General features: G+C 34.7%; 1 protein-coding gene across 2 annotated transcripts in view; it reads right to left on the reverse strand.

The window, feature by feature from the left end:
- Nucleotides 1–8,855: 8,855 nt before the first annotated feature.
- Nucleotides 8,856–21,620, reverse strand: part of NTN4 (netrin 4) — a 115,672-nt gene continuing 102,907 nt past the window's right edge. For both annotated transcript variants that reach the window (XM_058308562.2, XM_058308561.2), the window contains exons 8-10: nucleotides 15,644–15,712; nucleotides 12,738–12,908; nucleotides 8,856–10,268 (exon numbers count right to left, since the gene is read on the reverse strand). In XM_058308562.2, the coding sequence (XP_058164545.1) occupies nucleotides 10,132–10,268; nucleotides 12,738–12,908; nucleotides 15,644–15,712 (377 nt within the window). In that variant the 3' untranslated portion in view covers nucleotides 8,856–10,131. The remainder of the gene's footprint in view (nucleotides 10,269–12,737; nucleotides 12,909–15,643; nucleotides 15,713–21,620) is intronic.

Here is a 21,620-nt window from a genome sequence, read left to right on the forward strand (position 1 = left end):
CCCAGGTCCCCATTCAGGGCTTCCTTTGCACTTATTTGTAGTTCATTACTAGCACTTCTTCCAGTGTGATGTGCTATACTATTGCTGGTTCATATCAGACCTCTGTTTATGAGTATTTGACTTGCATGTCCTCCCCCTCCTGTGTTGTGGTAGTTGAGAAGGTTTGGTGATCGCAGTATTGAGGGCCAGGATGCCAGACTTTTCTGAGAAGGAATGTTTATTAACACCCAGCCGAGCCCAGAGGACTTCTGTCCAAAGACCGAGCCCAGAGCAATATTTCCAGGTCCTTTTTATACAGAGGATTTAGGAGTGGGGGTCAAACGGTGCTTTGATGCAAAAAGGATTTTCTTTGTTAGTTTCAAAGCCTGTAGAGTCTATATCACTTAATTGGCTTTCCTGAACCAGGCACAGTTGGATGCAGAATTAGATAAGTTTGCATTCATGCACAGACCATATTATCTGTACCCCTCAGTGTCTTGTTCCAAATTATCGGAATGGGCCATGTGCATTCTCATATAGAAGGAAATGTGTCCTCAATCAGTGGCACAATGTAGAAATGGTTTCTCTTTGTAGAGTGTAATAATTACTCCTGCCACGTTATGACTCCTGGCTATAGTAACCTGATTAAGTACCAGGTGAAGTTGCTCAGGGACACTTCCTAATGATGGCGTGTGTGTGTGTGTGTGTGTGTGTGTGTGAGAATGTGGAGAATTTGTTGTTGTCATTGTTCTGCCTTAAGAAAAATTGCTGGTTTTGTTTTTTCTTTTCATTCTCCTCTCTTCCTTTAGAGAGGAAAAGTTAGGCAAAGAAAAGTTAGGAATCTTCCTAAACGGGTGAGTATGAGGTTTGCAAGGGAGATTCAAACAAAGGTAATTTGGAGGATGCAGTTGAGCCTGGAAAAGACACAAGAAAATTTGACTTTCCTGTCCCTGAAAGGAGTGAAGACTTTTCTTTATAACATTAAATAACCATGAATGTGGACTTCCAAAGCTTAAGAAATAAAAAAAAAAAAAACATTCTGCACAATTCTCCAGATCACAAATAATCTACTCATTGCTCAAGAATAGCAATGCTTAATGTTGAGAATCTTCAAACTTCTGAAATCCGTCATTGCCCAGAGCCTCAGGACAATTCACAAAGCCCAAGGTTGACCTCCCTATAGAAGCAGCTTGCAGTTCATGATAAATAAGGCAAGAAGGGAATTTATAGAGTTAATTACTAGGCTTTGGTCTATAAAATGTACAAGCACACATGGCTGGTGGTGGGGCTTTGACGTGAGTGGAGCCTCGAATTCTTTCTTGGGGCTTTGACATGAGTAGAGGGACTTGAAATCTTTCGCGGCTGGCATGTGCTGGAACTTCCCAATGACTTGAAAGAATGCCTAGAATTTCTTTTTATATTATGATCACTGTTATTTCTCACAGAAGCAAGTGAATCTTCCTGAGCTACCATGATGTGAGTAAATGAGCCCCTAGCAAGCTTGTGGAGACACAGCTAACCAGTGCTCCATAGCTTGTGCAAGCAGGGAACTCCGTTTTTCTCACACATGGGTGTCAGGCAGAGCTGTTGTAAATCCTTAAAGCCAACAGGAAAATTAATGAGTGGAGAGCAGAACCTTGTCAGCTCCATAATGGCGATGGGAGGAAGAATTCTGCTGCTTCCCCCTAGGCATTTAGGGTAACTCAAAAAACTTCTGCTTTGTGCTTATTATCCAATTAAAACAGCTTTCCACTCTGAATAATTTTGCCATTGATTGCTTTTAAATCATCTGGGGAAAAACACTGTTCAATACAATCAAGATGATGGGGTCTATTGTATTGAATTTTCCTTTTAGTGATAGAAAAAGATTACTTTTCTTAAATTATTTAGGGCATTAACCAAGTGCTCACAATTAAGCCCTGCAATGTGGAGAAAGAGCAGGATTACTTTGCTATTTTTGAACATTCTCTCTTTCCCACTAAAATGCAAACTCCCTGATAGTAGGGATTTTTTGGTTCACTGGTGTATTCCTACGGCCTAGAACAGGACCTACTACATTGGAAGGCCATAAGAAATATCTGTTAAATTAAGAATGAAGATCTACAAGCCAACAAATGCTATTGAGAAGAGAGCTCAAAGCAGTATTATGTAGCTGAAGGCACATAGGATTTGGAGTCAAACAAATACCAGTTTTGATATTTGGCTCTGCTAATTATTAGCTGTGTGTGACTCTGGGCAAGTTACTTCACTCCTCTTAATCCCACGTTCCTCATCTGTAAAATGGGATAATTCTTCAAAAGGAAGAGTAATTGTGATAATGATTGTGATGGTATTTGGCACTCCAGATATGCAGGTCCTACCCCTACCCATCCATAATTCATGTTGCTTCAGTAAGGAATTTATACAATAGGTCATCTACTCATTGGGAGAATTACAGCACACATTTATTTTCTGCCACAAAATAGATTACAAAGCAATCTTCATGTTATAGGTATTTATTATTTTGTTTTTACAAGTGTGCTGTTTATTTTCTGTCCCAAAAAGGAAAACATATTTCATAACGATTGGACTATGAGCCCTGAAAATTCACCCATGGCTAATATGAAGCTTTAAACACTACTCAAATGGCTTTTACCTGGATAATATTTGGGAGTAAGGGAAAACTTGGGAGTGTTTCCTAAACTTGCTTTTCTTTCTTGGGGCATTTGGTGAAAGCTGCAAAATTTTGAGGAATGCAAACTAAGTAAATATGTCGAAAACACAAAAACAAATGTATTCACTGTATTTTTGCTGCAAACTTCTTGGTACAACATTTATCAGAGTCAGAGAACATGCTGATAAAAATATCCAGTTGTGTATTCTCAATTGTTATCAAAAGCTCTCTAGGTAGCTGAATGTCAGTGCAGGACAAGTCTCCATGCATAAGAGGTTGGAGAATGTATGTGTGTGCACATGGTGTGTGTGAATGTTTCTGATGTTAAGGCATTCTATTTGCTGTAATGCAAGTTGTGCACATTTCCTAGATTTCTCTACCCATACCTACCAAGGAAAATGACCTGAATTTTATCTTTTGTTTACAGGAATGGGAAAGGAAAATGCAAAGCCTGTGTGGATTATTTTTATTTTATTTGTGCCTTGAACCCTCATTTCTGAGAAAGGTTAAAAATGTTAGGCAGCTCCATGCCTTTCTTTGCTGATGTCACTTCTTTTTCACCTTTCTTCTTACTTCTTAAGCCTCTGAATAGGATACAACTGAGTGTGTGAGCAGGACTGGCACTGCCTAAATGGAAATTAGGAAGCTTCCTAAGCAGCCTGATTTATGAGGCATTGAAAGGCAGTTTGACCAAAAATGTCTCCTCCACTGGCCTGCTACCAGTGCCTGAAATTCCCATGATTAGAATCACCCATTAAAAGCTTTCTGCAGGCATGCATAGTTTACTTGGGTCAATAAAACATTGTTAGGGGGAAAGAAGGAAGTGGGAAAGTAACTCATTAGAATGATTTATTTTATCTTATCAATCAATCTCAATCTCTTGGTCAAGACTAGCATCTTGACAAGTAAGAAAATTTTTTAAGGCTGGAAGAAAAGTTGGGAGCTTAGTGTTCTATAGCATCTTGGTGAGAACTCTGAGTAGTAGAAGACAATGGGTTCCTGGAAAGGGATTAACCAAAGTGGATTGAGGCGTTAGATATCAGAGTCACTGTTTGGTACTTCACAATTCTGTTGATGATATTAGGAAGCAGGGGACATGACTGCTGCAGGGATATCCTTTGAATTCACCTCTTCCACCACTTCAAGTTTTGGGTAACCATAAAAGTACAGTACTAATGATTCTGTTATTCATAAAATAACATACGTGATGAAGGCTAAATAAATTTCTGACCAAAGAGATACATTTGCAGAGACAGAACTAATGAAATACTTAAGACTATTCTAAAAGTGTGTTAGAGAAATGCTTTTCAAATTCTTGTCTAAAAGCCACCTATATCTGAACCACTTTATTTATTTATTTTTAAAGAATTTAAAATTTTTAAAAAAGTATTTCTCTCCTTACCCCCCCCACCTCCCATTCCCCACCTTCCCCCCAGACCCCCACCTCCCCTGTTGTCTGCTCTTTTGTGTCCATTAGCTGTGTGTTCGTCTGTGTCCACTTGTATTCTCAGCGACACCGGGAATCTGTGTCTCTTTTTTGTTGTGTCATCTTGCTCCATCAGCTCTCTGTGTGTCAGGTGCCGCTCCTGGGCGGGCTGCACTTTTCGGGTGAGGAAGCTCTCCTTGCAGGGCGCCCTCCTTGTGCATGGGTCTCCCCCACGTGAGGGACACCTTTGCATGAACCACTTTAAAATGTTACCTTTGGTCCCCACCCAGACCATCTGAACCACTCTCTGAGGTAAAGGCCTGGTATTCTGCCTTTTAACAAACACAACTGCTGATTTTTTTTGCATACTATTTGAGAATCATTGGTTTGCAGGCTTCAGTAGAGCAAAAAGGTTAAAAGTATGGATTCTAAAGGAAGTGAATCAGAGTTCAAATCCTAGCTTTGTTATTTACTATGTGACCTTGGACAAGTTCCTTAACTCCTCTAGTCCTCAGTTTCCTCCCAATAATAGAACCTGTTTCACAAGGTTTTTAAATGTAAGGTCTGTGAAGACAATCCACTGTACTAAAATTTAGCACAGGGGGGTGGGGGGCATACTGGAACCTCTTCTATATATATATCTTTTAAAGATTTATTTATTTATTTATTTCTATCCCCTTCTCCCCTCACCCCAGTTGTCTGTTCTCTGTGTCTATTTGCTGCATGTTCTTTGTCCACTTCTGTTGTTTTCAGCGGCACAGGAATCTGTGTTTCTTTTTGTTGCACCATCTTATGTCAGTTCTCCGTGTGTGCGTCACCATTCCTGGGCAGGCTGCACTTTCTTTTGTGCTGGGTGGCTCTCCTTACGGGGCGTACTCCTTGCGCGTGGGGCTCCCCTACGCGGGGGACACCCCTGCATGGAAGGGCACCCCTTGTGCATGGGCCAGCTCCACATGGGTCAAGGAGGCCCAGGGTTTGAACCGCAGACCTCCCATTTGGTAGACAGACACCCTAACCACCAAGTCCACCGTCCTTATATTTTTAATGTAACTTTTTTTTCTGATGTATATATCTTTTAAAAAAAAACCAATTTAAAAAAATGATGGGGTGGGGGGGTGGGGAGTGGGATATGGGAACCGCTTATGTTTTTATCGTTTTTTATGTTTTTTAATGTAATGTTCTTTGTGATCTATTAACTTTAATTTAAAAAGTGTAAAAATTTTTTCAAAAAAATAAAATAAAAATAAAATTTAGTACAGTGCCTGGCACAAAGTAAGGGCAAAAGTGATAACCATTATTAAAATAAGCATATATATTGAAAAAGACTCTTAGGCAATGCTTACTGGTATTAGTGATTTTTTTACTAGGTACTCTATAAAAGTTGAATTTAAAATTCAATTTCAGGGTATGGCAAAATTAATTGGTTTCCTAATTTCCTAATTACCAATATTAAGGTTTCCGTATTGCTTATCTTCTGTAGCTTTTCTGGATCTTCAAACACAACAGGGTTGGATGAAAAATTCTAGAAATAAATATTTTGAAATATCTCACATAAATCATGGTTTCTAGAAATGAAGAATCGATTGACCGAATGTACTCTACTTTGAAATATTTTGCATATCTTACTAGAATAAACCCCGATTCCTTTTTTGGCTGTTGATTTCCTTTACTCTCTTCTGTCTTTATCCCTTGTTTCTTGCCTCCTGCTTTCTTTCCTTGGTTGGCAAAGTGCTTATGTTCCTATTTTTTCATGTTTCTTTTTGCCTTTCTGGGTATAACTCCTTCTCATTCATCTTGCAAGCAGAATTTCTATACACAGCAAAAGTCAGAGCTGAAAGAATTGATTTGAAATGTAGTTGAATTTCACAATAACTCATTCAAGGACATTATTTGATAAATGCAAAAGCAGACTTTTACCTAAATGGATCTCAGAAAACCAGACAAAGAGGAAAAGAGTAAAGGTAAAAAAGAGGTTCTTATCATTTCATCTTAATATGAATTATCATAAACCTATTATATATTGCCCTGGTGGCAATATAACAGTGATAAAGGTAGTAGAAAAATGATATAATTGCAGAGCAAAATAATGGGATATGTTACAATTTGGAGTATAGGAAAAGAAAAATGGGGGAAATGCTGCCCTTCAGTACTCTTCTCTTAACTGTGATACGAAAGAGACAGTCAATGAGGAAAATGGTACAGTTATTTTTACCTCATGTGTACTCTTTTTTGAATGCCAGTATCCCCTTTTTAGTTGTTGAAATATGAACTCTGGGAATCAGAATGCTTGGTTCAAATTCAGGCTCTGCAATTATTAGCTGAGTATCTATGGACAATTTACTTAGTCTTTTTGTGCCTTAGTTTCCTTATCTGGGAAATGGAGATAATAATAACACATACTTCAGGGGGATTAGGCGAATCAAATGAGAGTAACACATGTAAAGCACTTAATGAAGTCCCTAGCGTGTAGTAAATTCAGAATTATTGTTTGCTATTGGTATTATCTCTCTTATTTTTCATTCACAAAGTTTGAATTCCTTGATAGTGTACTGGCTGAGAAGGATGTGTCCAGGGGGTTTCTGGGCAGATCATTTTACTCATTCTGTGAATATTTACTAAGAGTGGCTATTTTTCTTTCTGGGAGGTAAGATTTCCTGCCTGCCCTCTTGTTCAGATGAGTGCACTATGATTTGATCATTCCTAATAAGCACTGACATTTTTGGATTTACGAATTAATTCATACTAGTGATTAAACTTTGGAACTTAGTCACCCATCTGTGATTACATATTTAGAAACTAGAGATGTTTTTGGCATTTACCAAAAAGAGTCCTCTCTCAACATAATACACATCTCACATTTTAGAAATATCTGTTTGTCCCAGTACATATTTCTTTCTTTTCCATGACTAACAAATTCTGCTCTTTAAAATGATTCAGTATATATGAACTGGCTAATAATAAATCTGGGAATTTGAAACTTAAAAAAATTTCAGGTTTCAAATAGTCAATAATTACTTCTCAAAAAGTAGGGAGATGTTTAAAGTCCTTTAGTGAAAGGCGAGAGAAAGAGGGACCAAAACATCATTTAAAAAAAGTATTCCCAAATAATTATTTGAGAGACTTAAAAAAATCAGTAATACAAGGTACACCCCTTTGCTTCTAATTCCATTTTTATCATACCAATCTTCCTTGCAAAATTGAAGTTGTTCATAAATATTTTCCTTCCAAACTGTGGGAAATGAGTTATGAGTAACTTTGGCTCTTTGATAAAGTTAGGTTAGGGACTGCTTATCACTGAAACAAAGAACACAAAAGCAATTCAGTTCTGGGACCTCAGACAAAACGCACTGGCAGGGATGGTGCTCACAGTCCTTGTTCCTGGACATTCCAGAGGAGTGACAAAGGGAGAGGACAAGGAATTTTCAAGGTTCTTTTTCCCACCCTTCAGACTTGATAAGTCTCTGATCATCTAGAAAAGCATATGTTTTGCGAGAACCCAGGATATCTGTGTGTCCCAAAGAACTGTGTTTACCCATAATAGGTTTTGTTGTCTGTTTAAGAGACAGATGGACACTAATTTTTGGACTCGCGGTCACATCCCCACAGATTTGACCTCATCAGTAGACACTATTAAAAGATTGCCCTATTATTGAAAATTTCCATTGCATCAAATGCTAAACATTAGTAACATTCCTCTACAGGGAAAATGACATAATAAGAGGGCAAAGACCGCACTGACTTCAGGCAAATTACGCTGCTAGGTATGTGGAGATTACATAAATAATCTGCTGACTAATACAGCCCAGCAGTATGTGGAGTAAAGCCCTGGGGACAGAGACTCTCTGAGCAGTTCTTGAAGGAAATGTTCAGGTTCATATGAAGCCATAGATGGAAGTTTTATTTGACTGTTGCCTTGGTGCCGAGATGGTTATTTTGAAAGATGCTAAGGAGGAGAAAATGCATATGAGAACTATGGCAATATGACAGAATGGGAGAGAGTCATGAGGGGGCTGGCTGACACTCCATTTTGCTGTTTACTTTTACAAATGGGGAAACAGGCTCTCTCTCTTTCACTTTGGAAGCCAAACAGTATTTAAATTTAAAACTAAAGTGGAAGGGCTTCAGGTGATTTGGGAATTAAGTCATTGAAGGGATGATTATAACTATAATCTCCCTTTTGGAATGTGGCCAGAAAAGGTGCTTGAAAGATCAACTAAGGAAGGAGAATCTAGTCAAAGAGGTCTGGGAAGTCATATTGAACCCCAACAATTTATTAAACTAGATAAAATTAAACTTTTAGCTATGATTTTACTTGAACATTCTTTAAAAACAATGGGTTAAATTTGTTTTCAAAAATAAATTGTGAAAGTATATAAGAACGGTTGAAGAACAGTCAAGCAATGCAGATGTGTATAAAGTAAAAAGGGACGATTTCCATCCTCTCTCTACAAGGGCATACACCGCTGTAATCTATCTTTCATACCATTTGAAACACTAAAATGTTAACAGCTATTAACAACTTCAGTACACTTGGGTTAAATGTGTTTTTCCCCATTATGCTTTTCTGTGTTTTCTACAATGAACTTGTATTTCGTTTTTAATTAGTTAAAAAAGTTAATGTAATTTTGTTTTTTTTCTTTTTCTTTTAGTAAATGTAATTTTAAATATGCAGTGAATTTTAGAAATAGGCTCTTGTTTGATTTTCTTAATTTAAAGAATTAGATTTGAGTTTCCTCATTAAGGGAAGGAAATCTATTTAGAATTATTGAAAGAGTGGATCAAGAAATGAGACACAAATCAGGAGATTATATTCCTTTATTACACATTTGAAATATAAAAACAAATTAACAAAGCAATATATATATATTGCAAGTCCACAGGACCTCAGAGAAAAATATGTTCAATATGTGAAGTTAATCTTATGGCACTTGGTTTATGTTTTGATATTCAAGTACAGCAGAAACTGTATGTAGATTGATTATGCAGGGGTACAGAAGATGAATAATAATGATAAACTATCATTTGGTGAACTATCACATACATTGTATTAAAAAATGGGTAAATATAATGACCATACACTGTAAATAAAGACAGGGAAGAAACTGTTTTAATGGTCAGATTTAAATACTAAACACAAAAATAAAATAAATTCTGTGTCTACAATAATTTTTTAAGTGTATTTAAGTGCATTACAAATAAATGAGCTTTTTAAAATGTAAGTTCCATTTCTGCTTTATCTAAGTGCATTTCTACACTTATGATTTCTTTCTCTTATTTTAAAGTCTCTTCTCATTTAGTTTTTTGAAAAAGATTCATCATGGCCAATATCTGTGGAATCTAACCTCTAGGCTGAAGCTGAGACTTCATGCAAACATATTTTCCTTTAAGGTTGCATCTTCACATAGCTTCTCCAAATGTTCAGAGTTAAATAGTACAAATTTCTTTATGTGGTCACTTCTGTCCACATGTAGTGGCAGTGCTTCTGTTTCAGTAGGTTTTCTTGCATGCCCTTTTCTTTTCTTTCTATCTACAACAGTCTCCAAGCTTTCACAACACAAGTGGTAGGTAGTAAAGTGCTTTATACAAAGAAATACTATATACATGTGGAGAGGTTCCATTTAACACTCCCACAGACCAAAGTTCATACACAATATGCAAGAGAAGGCTCTTTTTAAGAAATACCTTTCCTGATAGTAGGGTTAGGGAATCCTTTTAATCTCATTGATTACTTTAAGTAGCCTCAACAGAAAGTAACATATCTGAAGGTGGGGGTAGTCCTTGTTAGATGGCTAAATATCATGCTGCTATTAAAAATATTGTTAATAGTTATGAATTTTGGAATCAGTTCCATAGAAAACAGGTATCGGCATTGGGTTTCTCTTTCGTCTTTTTGAAGCAAAACTGTATTTAAACATGGATCCCGATGAGAAAAGTTAGACAATGCCCATGCATTGGAACATTTCTATACATTTTGGCACTTAAAAAAATCCAGTTTCATTTTCAAGGTCTATTTTCCATTAAGTTTGTGTTTTGTACATAGAGAAGTGCCCTTCTGTGCTATATGCCTTTATTGCTACTTGCACTCTCTCTTTAAAATATCCATGACTTTTCTTCCAAGAGATGGTTTCCAGTGCTGGACAAAACTTTTCATATTCACAACTAGTTTGCCTGTTCTTACATCCTCATGTCCTGCTACAAGGTACTCCAAACCTGAAAGAGAACAAAATTAGGGGCTTTATGGCATCATACGTAACTGAATGGGGATATTTGACTTTACCAGTTTCATATATTCATGGTTCAATTCTTTTCTTGGTTTTGATATTGCTTGTTATCTATAAGATAATAAAATCCTCATTTGAAAAATACAATAAATTAATTTTAGGAAACATTAATGTTAAATCTAGAATTTTAAATGAATTTACTTTGAAACAAATAAAATAAGTACTGCAGGAATTTATTATTAAAGTATAAATACAAATTAAGCTAATAAAAAAGATGAATAAATGATAGAGCAGCATTATAATAAAAATTAGCCTGTAAAATAATGTTTTCTGTTGCATTTCTTGTTATTATTTACATTTTATCTTCCTCTCTATGCTTTTGATAGATACTTTGTTATATATTTGAGGGAGCAACATTTATATTGTAGCCATAGAAAAAGCAAATATACTTTAGTGCTGTACTTAGTATTCTAAAATATATGGCTGATGAATGAGTAGATGTACGGATGAATGCAGGACTGAATTAATTTGCAGGGTTGGCCAATTACAGTGCTCCTTTTCAAAAGTAGCAAAGGAAGCAAGTTGGCGTGTAAGGTTTCAGAATTTTCTTATCAGCTTTCTTTGTCCTTAGCTATTGAACTTATAAAAATGGAAAAACAAAGTAAAATGAAAGAGTGTCTGGTTTTGCTTTGGCAGGTTCCAGTCTTTTCTTCAAAGCAAGTAAACATGTTTTCAAGAATTCTTTGAATAATTGCTGTTATGTTTTCAATTGTGATGAACTCAGTAGATTTTTTGACTCGTTTGGCAGAAACCTGATTAGGAAGTATTGTTCACTTCCTGGAGGGTGGCTCAGATGGTTAAAACTTTTGTTTATAATGTCTTACTAAAAGATTGGGCAGACCTTTCTTTCTTTTTTTTTTTTTCTTTGATAAGGTTAGAAAAGTACTTGTGGGAAGAGCCCCTAAGCCCAGATCACTGGGAAATAGAATTGAGTTAACGATTCTTAGTTTGTTTTTCTTTATTTATTTTTTATTTTAAGTTAATGATTCTTAGTTTCTGATATTCAAAATTAAAGATTCTGCTTCCCCCAATTTGTTTCTTGGAACAACATTTTTAAAAATATGTTTTTTATGATTTTAAATATCTTTTCCTTATTAAAATTCAGATTAATTTAAATAAAATTCTGAAGAGGGTAGAAAAGGGTGTTAAGTTGGTCAACAGTTGAAAAAAATCAAGAGTTTTATGTCATTGTTTACATTGTTAAGGTTGGGGTGTATTTTACTGACAGCTTGCTCTCTCACACTCACTCTAACTGGTTATCTCTACTTTCTCATATTTATTAATAAAAGACTACAAGACTTCATATTAACATAGCTGTGGTTTCCTGTACTTATATTTGGAAGAAATTAGACTCAGAAAATATTTTATGCTCCTGTTTCATCAGCGCCACTGAAAACACAGATGGCAACTATACAAGCAGGGAAATACAGAGGACTTAGGGGAAATTTTTATTTGTTTTACTAGAACTTACTATCTGGATATTAATGGTAGATATGGGGTACTATGATAAACATCTAAATCCTGTCCTCAAATTCAGTGAGAGTGACAGAGAAATCAGCAACTGATGACACAGGATGAAGGCTGTACTTGTAGATTGTAGGGGTAAGAACCTGATGCTTACTTGCTTGTCTCTACCTCTGCCCTTTTGTTTTTTAGGTGCAAATCAAATTTTCCTCCATCCTAAGGAGTTTCTCTAAGATTCTACAATTTTGTTTATTTCTGTTGTTTCTAATTTAAAACTAAAATGATCATTTAATGAAAAACAAGATGATGAGAACTTGAGAGTTGTTCTCTATCCAGGAGAAACAGATGCTTCTCATATAATAGTAAAAATGAATTCAGTATTATTTGCACAGATGGAAGTTTTGCATTTGAACTTCCTTTGGGAGCAGGCTTTACCCAGGGCACTGTAATAGGACCTAGCTTTCAGATAAAGTGTTAGTGGCAGATAAATTCATGAAAGTGCTCTCTATGCTACTGGCACCTGACATTATTATGACACTTTGCTTTTAGGACAGAGAGTATTATATTGATGGATTTATAAATATTATATTTTACTTTTATAGAGCACATGGAAGAGAAATAATTTTTTGATGTCAGTTCAAAGAATTCCATTTGGATTTTCCTCAGAATTCAGATGGTGAAAAGGACAGACACTATTTCCGAGTTTATTTAGCTTGTGGTTCAGAGACTGTAAGACAAGCAGTAAATCAGTAGAGACAGGGTATACTTAGCTCAGTAGATATTTGCTAAAAGAATAAACAAATACATCAACTGTTTTTTCCATTAAGCTAAAGAATAGTGAGGGGGAAATCTTTTTTTTTTTTCCCCCTAAGCCTATCAGAGTATTGCATTTAATAAGGCCAAGATATTTTACTACATCAAGTCTAATACTCACCAGGATTGAGGATTGGACAAGTACAGCCTCTGTTAGTCCATGATTCTGGATATAATGTTCGCTTTCCTCGTAAAATCTTCAATTTGGTAGATTTTAAGACCTTTTTAATCTTCACGTTGACCTCAGCATGAGAGCCTTTATCATGAGCTGATAAAATTTTTATTTTTAACACTGTAACAAAACAATTCCAAAAGTCAAAATGCATTGAGTTTCACATTATCTTTTGATGTTTGAACATCAGTTTAAATATGGATTTCAGACTATAGTGGAAAGTGATTCAATAATGATGAGAATGTGGAAATTTGTTTTAAAAAATCATTAGGCTCATTCATTTTTGCTTTACCACATTTGATCTATACTAACCATACTTTTCCTTCTATGAAATTTTTAATTTTCCTATTTCCCACATGCTAAAAGAATATCATCCATTTGCCTATTGCAAATATAATCTTAAACACATTCAGTTATCAAATTTAAATAAGAAAAAGATGCATAAGATGTAGAATTGTTATCTTGACTTTTATTTAGATTATGGCTATATTCTACTCTTATGGCTGACTGTGCATAATTTTATGACAGAGAACAAAATGTTATTGCCAGAAGATATCTTCATATTCTGAGGAGATTAAATAATATTGTTGTTCACTTAATTTTTTCCCCTGGTGTAAAATGCAAGCTGACTAGTGTTTGGGAGATTGTCCCCCTCTACCAGATAGCAAGCTCCAGTATTTATATGACATATGTGATTATGCTCTTCCATCTATGAAATGGATGTGGCTGGGGATTAGATAATAGAATAAGTTGGGGGTATAGATAAAACTAGAACTAAGGAACATCAGGATGCAAAGTTCTACAGCATTAGAAGAGTTTTTACTGGCACTTCTACATCTTGATGGAAGACTGTATGTAATAAGAGAATCTTATCCTGGCTAGTCCCATACCCTGAGAATATGGCTGGTTGTTAGGCAAGTATCTTTATAGAATTATAAAATTTAGACTTCTAAGGGATATTAAGAACTCATCTAATCTCATTTTAGTAAGTTTTAGAAATTAAGTGAGTTGTTCAAGTTCACATGGTTGGTTGGTTAGTGGTAAAATCTGGACTACAACTCTTGATGTGATTAATTCATGATGAGTACATAGCACAGTGTCTGGAACATGGTCAATGCTTAACAAATGTTTACTATTATTCCACTAGGCTGTAATGTCAAAGAGCAGGGACCTTGTCTATTCACTACCACAGCTCAATAAATACTTGCTAAAGGAATAAAAGATGGGAGTGGATGTGGCTCAAGCTGTTGAGTGCCCACCTCCCACATGGGCGGTCCCAGGTTTGGATTCTGGGTGTCTCCTGAAAAAAAACAAAATAAACAACAAGCAAAACAAACAGAAAAACTATCTCAGGGAAGCTGTTGTGGCTTAGTGGTTGAGCACCAGCTTCTCACATATGAGATCCCGGGTTCAATTCCAAGCCCTGGTACCTTAAAAAAAAAAAAAAGGGAATCAGAGAATGAATCAAGTGTTTTTTCCATTAATGGGGAGAATGGGGAGAGGGAAACCAATTTTTTTCCCCAAGACTGTAGGAATATTGCTTTTATGAAGGCCAAGATTATGTCATTCCATTAATATGAAGCTCAAGTTCTCTTTTAAATAGAAAATCATCCAGTTATATTAAAAGATGGCAACATGGTTATTAGTACGTTCAGTCAGAGAACTACCAAATCTATGTAACAAGGAGAAAAACATTGATACTTTCACTGAACTAAATGACTTTGGATGAAATTGTCATGTTTTTAGGTTTTAATTATAAATGCTATACCCTCTAAAGTACCTGTCCTTTATTGGGCACTATACATTTCAGAACTTTTCTCCTATTATTTAGCCAAGTTGGGAGGCAAAGGGAGGGAAATGTGCATGTAATTTTAACACTGATTTTTAAAATCTTGTATTAGATTTAATTAAATCTAGAGCCTAAGGACTTGGTTTCTGAAATCATGGCTTAAATTTTTCTCTTCATTGTAATGCATATTTTAGGCCATATAAATTATTAAACAATAAAATGCCTCAGACACTAGGCGAGGCTCTAGGTTGGCAAGATAAGTTATCTTGAATATATTTAATAGTAAATATAAAGCCATTTAGAATTATTAGTAAGCCTTTACTTAGGCAGTACCATTTTCTTTTTTCTAAATGAGATGTTTTCCTGGTGTTTGAAAGGTAGAGGAGTCTAGAGCTTACAGAGGTTAGGGAAGAGACACAGAGAGAACTAGTTTCAATGCCTCACAGATATATTAAATAGATCCTCTTCCTCTGTACCATTTACTGAGCATTTAATATGTGATAGGTAATATGCTGTATGCATTTTGAAAATCTCATTTCATAAAGAAGATGGCATGATCCCTAGCTTATAGATGAGGAAATAGGTTTAGAGAGGTTAAGTTACTCACCCAATAAACCAGAAGTCAAACCAATGCCTGAATCCAAAGCCTGTGCTCTCAATTACTGTGAAAAAAAACTGCCTTAAACTTGTTTCTGTTCAATACTACTACATGATAAACTAGCACAGGAATCCTTTATGTGGCTAGAGATGTCCCCTTTAAATTAATATGGCATATAGCATCTATCAGAAAGGATTATATGTCCTGACGTTTTTCTTTTTCCTATGTTTGCCTCTTTCCCTTATTGTACAAATGCTTGACAACCATCCTGCCTTCACCTGGAAACTCAACACCATGTGCATTAGGAAAATCCAGGCCAAGGCCAGAATACTGTGTTTATTATCACTATATAAGATGAATGCTTTGATTTATTGAGAGTATTATGGGATAGACCTCCCATTTCCTGAACAACTCTTTGTACTTAATTTGAATAGGTTCTCAGAATCATTGAAGGACTTTTAAACTTACCATATGAATATTTCATTCCACAGAATGCCTTGGAGTTTCCTAATACCTGTTCTTTACATTCACATTTACCTATAAAAAGTAAAATGAAAAATGATGCTAGTTATTTAGAAAGGAAAAAACAGGTGTCAGCAAATAAATGCAACTCTTTAAGGCTCAGGTGACTCATACAACATAATCCACGACTACCAAGAAATCATGAAAAATCATAAAAGGATACTCACTTTCTGAGTTGAATTAATTATTGAGACATAAAGGAAGGCAGGAATAATTATATATTTTAATGCTTGTAATTAATGTCATGATAAATACTGCTCAGTACTGATATTCTATGCCATTGGAAAGAACAACTGAATGGATAACTTATTGATAAGATATTTGTCTTTTTTTAAAAGCAGGTACTTTTTTAAAAAATAAAATTCTATTGAAGTATATCATTCACACATGAGCATACATAAAACATTTGTCTTTTCATAATTAATGTTCGCCACACAAAATTCAAAATAAAATGATTAGACAGTCCATTTAAGCTAATGTCATCCAATTATACAAGTACTTATTGAGGATCTATGATGTGCAAGGCAAGGTATTCTAAAATTCAGCATAAATAAAGATGAACCAGATACAATTCTTGCCTTAAGACTTACAATCCAGTAGGGCAAATAAAACAAATATATACAAAGTGATGAATTTTCTTAGAGACTACAATATGCTTGGGGTGGCACATCACATATAGTTTGGGAATATGGGTAAAGTCTTTATTATAGAAGAAGGATTTGAAATGAACTGTGAAAAAGAGTAAGATATTTTCTCCTGACAGTAAGACTATATATTGCAACTAGTATGTATGAGAGATTTTCCAGGCACTGTGGAAGACATTCAAAATGCCTCCATATATAGTCTATAGCATTATTATACTTATTTCTGTGTCTGTTTCCTGGCTAGACTGTGCTTTTGAGGACAATGATCATGTCTTAATCATTCTTATATTCCTAGAACCTAGAATAGATTTTCATTTTTATCAATTATAAAATTAGATGTAAAATTCCCTCTTCCTTTTTAACCTCCCCTCCTGCCCTCATGCATTCCATTTCATAGGTAGTGAGCGGTAATAATAACAGTGGCTAACACTTAATGGGGGGCACTCAATACAGGGCAGGTACTATTTTAACCATTTTACTGTATTACTCATTTTAGATTCTGACAAATAGAAATCTGGCAGGAAGGTAGAAACTAAAGAATGAGCAAAGAAGCATTTAAGTGAGAAAGGACAGGGCACGTTCACTGAAGAGTGAGTAATTCTGTTTATCTAGGATACAGACTGAGTTGAGTTGAATAGTAGAGGCTACCATGGAGGATTTTGGTTGATACACAATTAGGAACTGAATTTAATTTGGTAGAGGAAGGGGAATTTTCAAAGTTGTCACCTTTTAGTGCCTCCTCTAAACCATTCACCCCATAAGGAACTTTACAATTATAATCTTTTTTTTTTTGAGTTTTTAAAAAATTTTATTCTGGAACCACATAGACAACCTAAAATTTTTCATTTTAACCATTTTCAAATATTCAATTTAGTGGTGTTAATCACTTTCACAATGTTCTGCTACCATCATCAACATCCATTACTAAAACTTTTCCATCACCCCAAACAGAATAAGTCACTGAATTTGGAGATGGGTTGTTACACAGCAAGAGACAGCTGATACATTCATCAGTGAATACCATATACCTAAAAAAGAGAATAAGCAAGTCTTTATTAAAGTCATAAGAAATACTCTCAGATTTTTTTTAAGATTTAAAAAGCAAAGTGCAGAAAAACGTAAGGTATAATTGTTTGTGTGAATGCATTTGCATGCATTTTGAGAAGATACACCTGGAAAGGTACACATAAAAACTAATATAAGTTGGTTGCTTATAGAAAGGTGAACTGGATGGCTGAGGGCAACGTGATCTTGTTTAATATTTACAATAAATTTTTGAGATAAGTACTATCAATGTATGGAAAAAACGAAGGATCAGAGAAATTAATAAGCTCTTCCAAGAGTTGTGAAAAGTACTAAAATAAGTGAAGCCTGATTTTAAGCATGGATCTAGGAGAATTTGAAACCCCTGCTCTTTATACTATACTGTTATTCCAAGTCAGAAGTCATATAGCTCTGAACTAGAAAGATGGGTATGGGTCTAAAAAGGAAGAAATATCAGTGACACTGCAGAGTTAGGTTCTATAAATCTTGTCGATTGATTGGATGAAGGCAAGGGAAAAGAAGTGTAAAAATCAACTTGAGGCTTTCAGCCAAGGTGACAGAAAAGATTATAATGTCCCTAATAGAAACAGGGAAGTTAGGAGAAGGTATGCACTGCAGGAGTGTATAAGTTAGGGATTTTTTTTTGGTTTGTCTAACTTGATTCTTGAAAGGATATGAAGTAGCTCACAGAAAGGAGGAAGAAAGGAAAATTTGAAGAACCTGGACTCAGAAAGGACAAGAATCAAGAGGGCACTAGAGATCTAGTTAACAGGAACTGGCAGTCTCTTTTAGGGCTTCACCATTGAGCAATATGAACATTAATCATTTTCAGACTTTGTATCTTTCAGCTCAAGATTTAAATTCCAGGGAAAAAACATCTGATAGGCCTTTCCAAGACTGTATTAAACAGAGGACGGATGGTTTCCCAAAGAAAAATTGAGTTGAGGTACCATGTGAATAGCAGAAAAGAATCAGGATCTCATCAGGCAAAAACAGCAGAGGTCTAGTTTGAGGAGAATATAATGCATTAGCGATGCTGACAGAACAACCAAGTGAAAATGAGAGTATGGTTCTGGTAAGACCGGTTAGGTAGTGGTAACAAGATGGAAAACATCAACATATTGGCTCTAGTTAAAGCTGCTATAGAAATCAGAGAATGAGATTTGCAAGTGGAAAATCACAGTGGAAATCAACAGTGGGAAAGAGAAATTAAAATCAGCTGTTGTGGTTTGTTAAATAATAATGCTTAGAAACTAAACACAGCGGAGAGGATTACTCATTCAGAAATCTTAGTAACCTGAGTAGATAGCCTTAGATAATTCCAGTAAAGTAGGAGAGTATGGTGAGCTAACATACCATAAAACCTATTAGAACTCCAAGTGGCCTATATTCTTCCTAAACATAATGCTCTTCTCTTTAGTCCTTCATTTTTAGCTCAAATGAACATATTTAGATCTGTTATTTGAAGATCTTTTCTTTGGCTCCTTCCCAACATCCCCTTTCATATGGTTAGCATTTAAATATTAAAATTCATTCTTAAATGAATCTTTGTTAATTTGGCCTCAGCCCAGATGTGTTTTCTAAAAAGAAATCTGGAAGGAGCATAAACTATTTAGTTAGACTGGGTTATTAAAACATTTAAGGAAAGAGCATTGTTTATAATTCTGTATTAAAGCCAGTTTCATTGTTCAGGAAATGAAATTTTATATTTGGTATTCTCTACGTCACCAGAAGTAGTGAAAATTAAGGGTATCTTGTTGATCTAGTACATTACACTCCTGGTTGAAAGCTGTTTTATGGAATCAATGGTACAGAGATAGGTAGGCAGGCCCATATATTTGAGGATACAACTTTAAAACAAAGGTAATACCACTGGGCTTAGGAAATTGGTTATTATTTTTTTGTTGGAAAAAAAAAAAAAGGTGCCCAGGAGCATTATTCTAAACCCAAGGGATTATCACTATTGAGCAGGAAACTGAACATATTCTTCAATCTGGAGCTCATCCAGATGAATTTCAGAGACTCTTTGGGGACATCACTGACCTAACAGCTGTTGTGGGCATGAGAGTCTGGAGTCATTATGTTGCCAGCCCTTTATGTGCTTGATTGGTATAGTGCCAGCTCCCTGGTAACATAAAAGATTGGCTTAGTGAACGTCTGATAGTGCTAAAAACTTGATTATTACAGATTTAGATTAGTGGACAAAGGTGGAGAATTATGAAAATCATTGTGTTAGAAAAATAGAAGAAATATTTAAAAAGAGATCTTTAAAAGCATAAAAATAATAGAATTCAGACTATATGACAGCTTCATGTTATCTTATCATTCCCACCTTCTTTCCTGTTGTGAATTAAAATGAAACCCGTAGTAAAATGGTAAGATTATGTTAAGTGTAAAGGTCATGTACAGAATTGCAAATACCAGTGTTTCTCAGATTTGAATTCTGTATTCTTAAATGGACCATGAATTCTCTATGAGAATGTTATAAAATTGTGGTTTCTTTCTTATCTAAGGGATGAATTACTGGATGGATAGAATTTAGGTAGTGAGTATATGCATATACAACTCAAGTATTCTGTATGTCTAAAGATTTTTATAATAAAAAAACAGGTAAAAAATTATCATAGAGACTCTTAATCAACATGGCTTTGTAAGTTCATACTTTAACTCATCCTCTGCTGAAAACACATAGCAATGTTAGATTAAATAAAAAATGAAAAAGACAGTCTATTGGGGAGTGGATGCAACTCAGTAACTCAGTAGTTGAGCACTGGCTTCCCATGTACAAGGTCCCAGGTTGGATCTCCAGCCGCAGTACCTCAAAAAAAAAAAAAAAAAAGGACATAGGTCTTCGGTCAGTATCTGCTGTTGCTGTCTTGAAATGCTCAATGGATTTTTGAAAAAGGGGCTCCACAATTTCATCTTGCACGGGGACTTGCAAATTATGTAGCTGGTCCCATAAATGGCCTAGAAACTGAACAAAGTTACCCTCCTTGTTTTCAAAGAATAGATGTAATAATCAATATAATAATAGATACAGATATAAGAATCAATATAATATGATGAAATTAGATTAGAAATCATGTATAAAAAGATGGTTTAAAATCCCTATGTTTGGAAAAGTAAATATATCCAGCTCCATAGGTTAGAAAGGAATTCTTAATGGAAGTTACATAAGATTTGGAACTGAATGATATTGAAAATAGTGCATACAAAAACTATGCAGCTAAAGGGGACTAAGAGAGAAATTTTTAACTTTAAATGTACTTGTTAAAAATAAGAAAAACTAATAGTAAATGAGTTAATCATTGGACCCACAAAGCTCGAAAAAGAGCAAACAAAAAAAATATGAACAAGAAAATAAAGATAAAAAATTAATGAAATAAGAAACAATGAAATAATACATCAATTTAACCAAAAGTTGTTTTTTGAAAAAGCTAATTAAACTCAGCAAGATTAATTAAGACAAAAAGAAAAAAAGACACAAATAATGTTAAGAGACAAAAAAGGAGACCTAACCACAGATTGAGTAGATTTAGTAAACATTAAAAGTGAATACTAGGTATAACTTTATGCCAATGAGATTTTAAAAAATTAAATGAAATAGATAATTTTCTAGAAAAATTTAATTATCAACACCAACTCAAAAATAAAACCTTTAAATAAATTAATAACAAATATATTGAATCAGTAATTAAACACATCCCCTACTCAAATTCACTATGCCCAGATGACTTTACAGATAAATTCTACCAAACATTCAAGTAGCAGATTATTCCATTTTTATATAAATTATTGCAAAGAATAGAAAAAAACACAGTGGAGAGGTACTTCTCCTAATTCACCCAGACTTAGTACAATGTATTATAAACCACTATCAATTATAAACATAGATACCAAAAATTGAACACAAACAAGCAAATAGACAAAAAAACAAAGTGACTAGCAGATAAAATTCAGCAATGTAAGACATAAAAATATATCATGGCCAATAGGGCTTATTCCAGGCCTGAAAGAATAACTCATAACAGAAAACCTTAATATTATTCACATTAACAGTACAGAAGAAAAAGCATATATTTTTTTCAATAGATGCAGAAAAGCATTCAACAAAACACAAAACTTATTAATAATAAAGTTAGAAATATAAGAGAATGCTTTTTATTTGAGAAAGTCTAACTAGCAAAACTCAGTATCAAATATTCTCACTGGTGAAATTTTCAAAATATTTTTAT

The sequence above is a fragment of the Dasypus novemcinctus genome, chromosome 12 (assembly GCF_030445035.2).
Source record: "Dasypus novemcinctus isolate mDasNov1 chromosome 12, mDasNov1.1.hap2, whole genome shotgun sequence".
Lineage (NCBI taxonomy): Eukaryota > Metazoa > Chordata > Mammalia > Cingulata > Dasypodidae > Dasypus > Dasypus novemcinctus.